The sequence below is a fragment of the Mya arenaria genome, chromosome 7, assembly GCF_026914265.1.
Source record: "Mya arenaria isolate MELC-2E11 chromosome 7, ASM2691426v1".
Classification (NCBI taxonomy): Eukaryota; Metazoa; Mollusca; class Bivalvia; order Myida; family Myidae; genus Mya; species Mya arenaria.
Genome location: NC_069128.1, coordinates 54,266,062 through 54,275,020, shown reverse-complemented (window position 1 = coordinate 54,275,020; position 8,959 = coordinate 54,266,062). Strand labels below are relative to the sequence as shown.

General features: G+C 33.0%; 1 protein-coding gene across 1 annotated transcript; it reads right to left on the bottom strand.

Moving 5' to 3' along the window:
* Nucleotides 1-1,712: 1,712 nt before the first annotated feature.
* LOC128239918 (uncharacterized) lies at nucleotides 1,713-7,171 on the bottom strand. The gene is made up of 3 exons (XM_052956371.1): nucleotides 7,015-7,171; nucleotides 4,458-4,600; nucleotides 1,713-3,508 (listed from the first exon to the last, which is right to left on the bottom strand). The coding sequence occupies exons 1-3, from the start codon at nucleotides 7,067-7,069 to the stop codon at nucleotides 3,326-3,328; spliced, it is 381 nt and encodes a 126-aa protein (XP_052812331.1). The 5' UTR covers nucleotides 7,070-7,171; the 3' UTR covers nucleotides 1,713-3,325.
* Between the last annotated feature and the right edge of the window lie 1,788 nt (nucleotides 7,172-8,959).

Genomic DNA, 8,959 nt, shown 5'->3' with positions numbered 1-8,959 from the left:
GTTATTGCACTAAGGTGACGAATTATATTCTTGTAACAATAACATTCAATACTCATATTTGAAGATTTAACTTCAACACTATCCATTTCATAAAATATGTCGATTTAACGCCAACATCAGTCATACATTCTTTTGACCAAATGCATGAGTATAATCCCTGATTAACAGTAAATAAAACAATTCTTTTGAATATCACATGTCAAAAGCATTATCACATTTGAAACAAGAGGCCCAAAAGGGCCTATGCGTTACTGGCATGGCTCTTATGGTCATTTTCAATCCAGAGCATGTACGTTTGAGTAATAGGCAACAAATATATAGTTAACTTTTAGTGTTTGGGTTAGCTGAAAACGCTGCACGTTCAACATCTGAGGATAGAAAGTGTTGTAAGCAGATTAGTTGCATGAACTATTTTAATATGTGCCAAGTAAAGGTAATCTGAGGGTAAAAAATATTTGCTTTCAAAACTGTACTCATCATCAAAATTTCATTTCTATAGATTTAAAATAAAACGTCGGTCAAAGGTCAAAGTCAAGGACATCCGAGGACAACATTAATGCTTGTTTGCAAAACTGTTCACAAGGTCTAAATTTCATTACTGTAGCTTTAAAAAATAATAAGTAAGTCAAAAGGGGTGGGGCCAGCTTTTGCCCAAGGGGCATTATTCCAAATGTTTTCAATTGCATCATATGATGCTCCACAACAAATATCAAAGGTATGGGCCTTGTGGTTTGAAACAAGAAGATTTTGAAAATATTTCTTAAATAAATCTCTAGGAAAATTGTGACAGGGCAGTGCCAGTTTTGACCCAAGGGGCATAATTTGAGCAACCATGGTAGTGGACCACTAAATAAAGCCTTGTTCAAAATAATAATAGTGGTTTCAGACAAAAAGGTTTTAACATTTTCCAATTTAGGAGGGGGGGGGGAGTCCGTCCCTAACAAAGAAAAGAGAACTCTTCCCTGGGCCTCCGCCAACGTCACCGAGGTCGTTCGCATTTGACAATCTCCGTGGATGGGGAGCAGTAATGACCCCAAGGGCATAATTTGAACAAACCTTCACAGGCAATAGTGACTTTACATGTAAACTTGGCTAAAAATAGACTTCGTTCTTGTAGACTTGGCTAAAAATAGAGTTAGCTTAAAATAGCATTTTATATACTTTCAAAACCCATAACCCAGGCATGCATTGGCAGATCTGGCTGGTTTTCAAAAGAAACCGAGTTCTAATGGATATCTAAACACTGTATAAGTTTCATCGAAAGACAATCAAAACTGAATACTGTATCATGTTCACAAGCAATTGTTTACAGATGAACTGATCTTTTAACACTTTCAATACTTTGAAGAATGTATCATGTTCACAAGCTAGTGTTTACACAATAGCATTTTTTATACTATCAAGGGCCATAATCTAGGCATGCATTGGCGGATCTGGCTGGTTTTCGAAAGGAACCGAGCTCTAATAGATATCTTAATACTGTACAAGTTTCATCGAGATACAATCAATGAAGACTGTATCGTGTTCACAAGCAATTGTTTACAGACGCACGGATGCACATACTACGTACACATTATCATCGCATAAGCTCTTCTGGCCTTTGGCCAGTAGAGCTAAAAAACTAAATTGTTTACACATAAAAAAAATAAAAAAATAGTTAACGAAAAATATGAATGCAATAATTGACCATTGAGGGAAGGTTCAAACATAAGAACATTACTAAACTTTTATTAAAACTTCATTTTTTCAAACCAAAAGATTTAAGGGGTTTACTTCCATTTTCAAAAATCTAGTAACTAATATATTTTTTAAATCACATTTCAATATCTTTAATATATTTCCATCACATAAGTGTATTGTGTATAGTAAGTATAATTGTACAATAAGTCTGTAATTAGAAAATAAATATATAAAAAAGTAACAGAAAAATGCATTGATTTTTTTTAATTGAAAATGACAACAAAGGTGAGCCTAACAATTTTCAACAAAAATGTTCTATCATTTGAATGTGGAGGGCAACATAAGTGAATGAAGAATAACTTAATGCTAAAATATATTTAAGGCTTCTACTAAAATAACTGATAACCTATTGAAAAAGAATGGATTGAAAGTAACTACATTGTCTTTATTAAGCAGCGTAATGTACATGTCTGTCAAGTTTAGAAGTTGTTAATAACTTTCCTGTTTGTACATGAGCTAAAGCAATACGTTTTGTTTTGATTGTTTTCCTTTAAAGAAATGATATAAAATAAAGAAAAATCCACTAATTAGAGGTTGTCCTTTCTGCACACACTTGATTATGGAGGAAAATATCAAAATGCCATACAAGTTTTGCTGTTACTTAAAGCTGCACTCTCAGATTTACTGTTTTACAACTTTTTTAATTCTTTCTCTTGGAATTAGATTGTTTTGTATAAATATCTGCTTACCAGTGATGAAAGACTGCTGACAAAAGATCAGATCGCAGATTTTCATATTTCCGTTCCAAATTTGATGTTTTATGGCTTAAACCTTTACTAACGGTTTATTAAAAATCCATAAAACATCGTTTTTGGGACGAAAATATGAAAAGCTGCGATCTGATCTTTTGTCAGAAGTCTTTTATCATTGGTTTGCAGATATTTACGCAAAAACTTGTTCGTTCAAAGACAAAAAATGAAAAAGTTGTCATAATGTTTATCTGTTAGAGTGCAGCTTTAACATCAGATATCACAATAAATGGAAAAAAAAACAGGTATCACAGCGTGTCGGTCAGCTACATGCATTGACACATGTATATATATTTCTATAAACGTCAGCAACATGTCCTGCGTGCCCTACGTATTACCTTCCCTAAAGGGAACTTTAACACAGTCGAAGATGAACTTAAATGATCGTTTGAGGAAAACAAGGTTTTCCTCTTCATTTAACAAGTGATAAAACTTGTCTTGGTAGTTAGGCGCTTACAGACAACATAAGACACGCTTTATCGTTCAGACGAGCAATTAAAACCATATATAAATGATAACTAATACAAAATATCTAGTGTGGTTTTATCTCAAAAAATATATGGCATATAATATATAAGCTCTATAGTGCAACTATATAACATTAATGAAGTTATCATTTGTAAACTTGAAACTTGAAACTATGATAATCAAGTGTAGTGATATGTATTGAATTTTAATTATGCGCAGTTACTAATTTGTTGTTTATACTTAACAAGACATTATACTGTTGGTACACAAAGATTAAAAGGAAAATTGTTTTTAAATCAATGTCACTATGAACGAGTGAATGTTTGTGATTGAAATGTGTGATCGCATCATATCTCGTCATATACTCCTTACACCATCTTGAAAGCGGCTAGCACGGCTGTTACCAGGGTGAAGACCGTGACGGTCACGCGCGGTGTTCCATTACAAAGGTCATTGACACACGTGCAGACGTTCATCTTGGCGCCTAGTTGCGTTATTTCCTTGCATTCGTTCTTCCCGACTTTGATTGGAGAGCATGTCCTCATAACAACTGAAATGTTCGACGTTATAATGTTTGTTTTTGACTATTTCGAAATTAATTTTCAGAAACCCTTTTCGACTCAGAAATGAAAGGGACACACCTTTGTGTTATTGGGTCAAACATCTAAAACAGATTTACAAATTGCTTGATACTCTGTGGTTCTCTAACAGATCGCATTACTTTAAAGTTGTATGTAACCTTATTGGAGGTACGGTAGCGTTTTAAATCAAACTCCGGTTTCCGTTTCAGCCATTGATAACAAGACTGTCTTACTTTGCAAATGTAAGAAATGTAAGTTATGCTTTTGTATATCAACATGCTTTGATCAACGGCATTATGTCCAGATGGGTACCATTTCATATTTTGTTTTTACTTAAGGTCATGCTCTATGCGTATTTTGGTCTTGGGAGTAATCATTTTAAAGGTACCAATTATCTTTGAAGTTATCACTTTCATCATTAATGTCAGCAATATATGCATACATACAGGACTTGTTACCTGAAATACCATTATATTCGTTACACTCAAACCTGGTTAAAGAGCCACCTCCTTTAAAAGGCCACCTGTCTTATCGAACAACAAATTATCCCTGTATGTTTTATTTTATTATTTAACGTACGTGCTTTAAATTCAGAAAAATGCTAGGTGACTTATCAGAACAGTGTAGTGAACATTCGGCAAAATTCTTCAACTGTACTATTATGTCTGATTATTATACAATGCAATTTACATCGACAAGCCCAGCTGTCAAACAATCACATATAACCCCTGTTTAGGGTCACAAGACGAGGGCCGACGGTTAACTAAAGGCACAGACGTACACACACCATAAAGGTACAAACGCCACAGCCAGATTATACACGCATAAAATAGCTTTACAGATATTTGATGCTTCGGAACGGTCAGCCAACGTCAAATATGCTGCCAATAACCAATCAAAGTAAAAATTGCTACTAATCCTGGTTCCCTTCATATTTTCCTTTGGTTTTCATGCATGCGCTGCAGTTGTCTTTAATCGTGATGCCTTCCTTCTTAAAGTCATCCTTGCAGTTTCCCGCCGTTAATGAGGTACAATTGTAGCATTTGATTGCCTCGGATACGCCTGAAACAAAATGATTATTATGTATGAAAAATTAAATTTAAAAATAATACGTTAATTGATTTGAATTTTGTGTCTGTTGTTTTTGTGACAGGAACAAAAGCAATGTCATTACTCTATCTCCTCTTTAATCCCATTAAAGTGAGTCTTATGGAATAAAATGAGAGAGAGAGAGAGAGAGAGAGAGAGAGAGAGAGAGAGAGTAAAAATAGGCACGTTTGCGTGGCGATTACAGCCGTGGGTGAGAAAAAGTTGCACTGTGTATTGAATTGAATTTTTAAAGTTTTCATCGAGAACTTGTTTTATAGGCATAACGTTAATTCAGAAACAACTCAATTAAATTGCTAATATATCATATCCAAATACATGTAGTAGCGTTCTAATGTTGTTATTCAAAACTGTTATCCAAGCAAAAAGGACCATGGTCGTTAAATATTAATAAAGAAATACATTAAACATAGAAATAATCTCGATGTTGAAATCAAACATGCACAAACACATCTTTGTATCCTTATAATGAATGGTCTACCTTAAATTAGTATACATCTAAATGTTTCGCAATGTCAATGTATTACGTATGCGCTTTGTTTTATTCATAGAATACGCTCACTTTTTTAATATATATTTTTTTAATAATCATTGAAGCTTATCAGTAAACGTAAATTAATTCCCGTACTACTTTTGTGAAAGCATGTTTTAAGATGTGAAACGATATAGGTGTTTGTTTTGAATAAGGGACGCGTGTCAATAAGAATTATGTTAATGTTAATAATTGGGAAGATAAGACAATCTTTTCTAGATAAAAATCGCGAACATTAAGTAGTTAAGGCCCCCCCCCCCAAAAAAAAAATACCTGTGTTTCCAGTAACCCGACCGACCCTATTTTATCCTCGCCGACCCTAATCTTTTTTTAGACATAAAAGTAAAAAATTTTTTTTTAATTATTTCGTAAAAAAATATATTTCTTCAAATACGTCATTTTTATTTTCGTTGTTTGTCTTTCAATGTCCCCCGAGAATGTGCTTTCTTTCCTGATTATGTATTACCGAGACGGAAAAACAAAATGGTGGAGGGCGCGAACCCTGTCCGATATCTTAAAATTGGCAAACGCATGTTTACGATCAAAACACGTGGTTGATCACCGGAGACATATTTTGCTGTCTTTTTAATGAAAATATTTTGAATTATAGTTCGTGGGATTATTTATCCATATCCATGTCCAAATTAAATCTTACTTTTTTACGATACGGCTTTGCGTTTATCATGCAAGCTTCTTACGATTAGGCTTTGCGAATTCATGCAGGCTAACTGCCAGGTTCTAATACACATTTCATTTATCGTTATATTAATTTATCCGCAATTATCAATGGTTATTTATTTCGCCTTATTTAAGTCCCATCAACTGAAATCCAAACAAAAACCTGTGAAAGTTAACACATTTATTGGAATGTGTCGGCTGCAGATCAAACGGTACAATTTGTGACGTTAGAGCACGAGCGGTGATATAAATGATCAAAAGCGCGTGGCTATGATTTGTATCTAATTCGGTCAGTCGGATACCGTATGATCCCATTTGATTGCCAGGATTTCGCCTAGGCTGGTACGAAAATACCATACGATCGAAGAAATAATAATCAATAATCGTCGTCTAGGAATCTTAAAACAATGACCGAAATGTTTAAATTCACTATAAATATGAATGAAACTCTGATTGAAGTAATGTACGAAAAAAGATAAATCCATGACCGCGTTTACTTGTTGCTTTATTAACCTACCTTCACTTGAAGGCCTAGTTTAAGGAGCTCACAGTTGACAAGAAAATTGGCGATTTTCCTCATGCAAATTAAAAATTTAGTTGATAATTGACTGTTTGGCTAAAACATTATCAAAGATTTGTTGAAATTAAAGTGCTGGATTTTTTCTAAAAACCGATCACGACTTATAAACGAGTATTCTATACAAAAAAGCACCAGAATTCATGGGCAAAATTGGCGGGAAAATCAGCTAGTCAAAGGTAAGGAAATGATTTCAGACATTAAACAATGCTATTTTATCAGACTTTTTGTAAATTAGGAAACGCGTAGATATAACATAATTGATCGGATGCAACAGAAATTTGCATGATATGGAAAGTGTAAAAAAAAAAAAAAAAAAAATCAATAAAAAAAAAATCCCGACCTACCGACCCTATTTTTTCGCCATGATACCGGAAACACAGGTATTTTTTTGGGGCCTAACACGAAACAATTCGCTAACGTTAACAGGTTATCTTACGGCATTAATGTACCATCATGTTATAAATATCAAAGGTTTATCGTAGACATTCCATGCAATACAAATTTTTATACAGTAAAATCAATGGTGACATATTCAGAAAAGAAAACTCACATAAATTATGAAAACTAAACATTTTTTACCTGCTAAAACACCAACAAGAACAAAAACGAAGCAAAATACTTTTATAGCGTCCATAATTATTGAGCAGTGATCACAAACTGTATAAAGTTACCGTCGACGGCGCGTTTAAATAATCGAACACTCGCGGTTAGTGTCCATCCTTATAATATACAGTACGTGAGCAATGTAAAACTGAAAACGGATGTAATTTGTAACAACAAATGATAACTTACAGTATTCATAGCGATGATGAGGTTGTCAACATTTTGCAATGATCCCACTGTATCAGGTTGTTAGTGTGTCTTTTGTTTTCTTAGAATAATGCATTGGTGAACAATATTGCAAAATGTCTTTTTAGAGTATTTTAAGGTGTTTCAGCGGTTAAGAAACTTGTTTTGAAATATTTAATAATACTTCTATGAACTAAGACGCTGTCCTACGGGTGTTAAGTAGTATTGCCGGATACGTTATAGTATTTGTGTACTTAAAGATGTACTCTTAGTCTCAAATAAGATGAACCACAACAAATTCAAGTGTTGAGATATACCAAAAAGGATAAACAAAGATCGTAAAAAGCGGTCAGATGGATACCGAGTTTAAATTGAATGAAAGGCGCAGAAAACATGGTTTTTCTACCTAATGAGACGAAAGAAGATAACAGAAAATCTTTAAGCACTCGTAAATCATTTAATAATTTTGCATTTTTAGCTAGTATTAAATACAGGGTTACAATTTGGTTATCAGTGATTTTTCATGCATTTTAGCAAGTATTAAATACAGGGTTACAATTTGGTTATCAGTGATTTTTCATGTATGCATTATTTTGTAAATAGTGTTTATATCTCAACATTTATGTTTGTTTCACTTGTCTTAGTGTTGATTTTGATTAAGAGTGTCACTTTAAGGGTCGGCAGCGATGCAAAAGTCGATTGAAGGACCACTATTTAAAATGTTTTAAAAAATATATTTCTATTTAGTTTTGAAGTTCAATATTTAACAAGCATGTTTCATATATCTGTTGCAACATGAAGAACTGTAATAAGGAGTTGAGCATTTTTTACGAAATAATATTTTATTAGATTTCCAATCAAAAAGCATTTACGTTTACCCGGAAATGACTTAATACAAAAAGAATATGTCTGTGAGTCAAATATTGCGAAACTGCCCAATCAACAATGTCTTTGTGTTGATTGCAGCTATTAAAAAAAAATGGTATTTCTGTATTTTTTGTAACTCGAAATTAAATTTCATCCACTACTTTTAATTACTTTTTCTGAATAGCTTTCTTATGTGACAAGATATCATCAAGTACTCTCAAGAAATTGTTGAATAGGTTGTCTGAGGCATTTTGACATAACAACGAAGTAATTATGTCGACGTACTTTTCTGAAATAATGTGAATGCTTTTTTATTCAAAATCTGATAAAATCTTCTTTTGTAAAATGTGTTTAACTCCTTACTATCCCAAACATGCCGCCGAGAATATATGTTTCATTCCCATATTGATCGTTCCTCAAAACTAAATAAAACATCTCTTTATAAACGTTTTAGTTTTTGACCTTCCCCAACCACTTTTGCAACGCTGCCGGTCATTTATGACTAAATTAAACTACTAGGAGTGAAAGGGAGGCGTTATCATATATATGTTTATGCAACTTGGAAGTCTTCTGCTGCAGTTGACAATTTATTTGATAAATACACGAATATCTACGTGTATACATAATAAATTATATGTTGTAATATATGATCAAAAATTGAGTTGTCCTTCTCATTTCAACTTTATTAGAGCAGCAATGCATTTGATAAAGTAAACAAATGCATATGAAGAATTTGTAACAAAGAGAAAATGAATACAACTTATCATATAACAATACTGATTGCACAGAATAATATTATGAGAAAGAGTGTACTTAAATAGAACATGTATATCCAAATGACTTCTCTTAATCTTTTTGACATTTCTTA

Coding starts and splice junctions, on each gene's coding strand:
- LOC128239918 (XM_052956371.1), bottom strand. CDS start 7,069: ATGGACGCTATAAAAGTATTTTGCTTCGTTTTTGTTCTTGTTGGTGTT. Junction 4,601..7,014: donor TCTTGTTGGTGTTTTAGCAG/GTAAAAAATGTT, acceptor ATTTTGTTTCAG/GCGTATCCGAGGCAATCAAA. Junction 3,509..4,457: donor GAAAATATGAAGGGAACCAG/GATTAGTAGCAA, acceptor TCGAACATTTCA/GTTGTTATGAGGACATGCTC.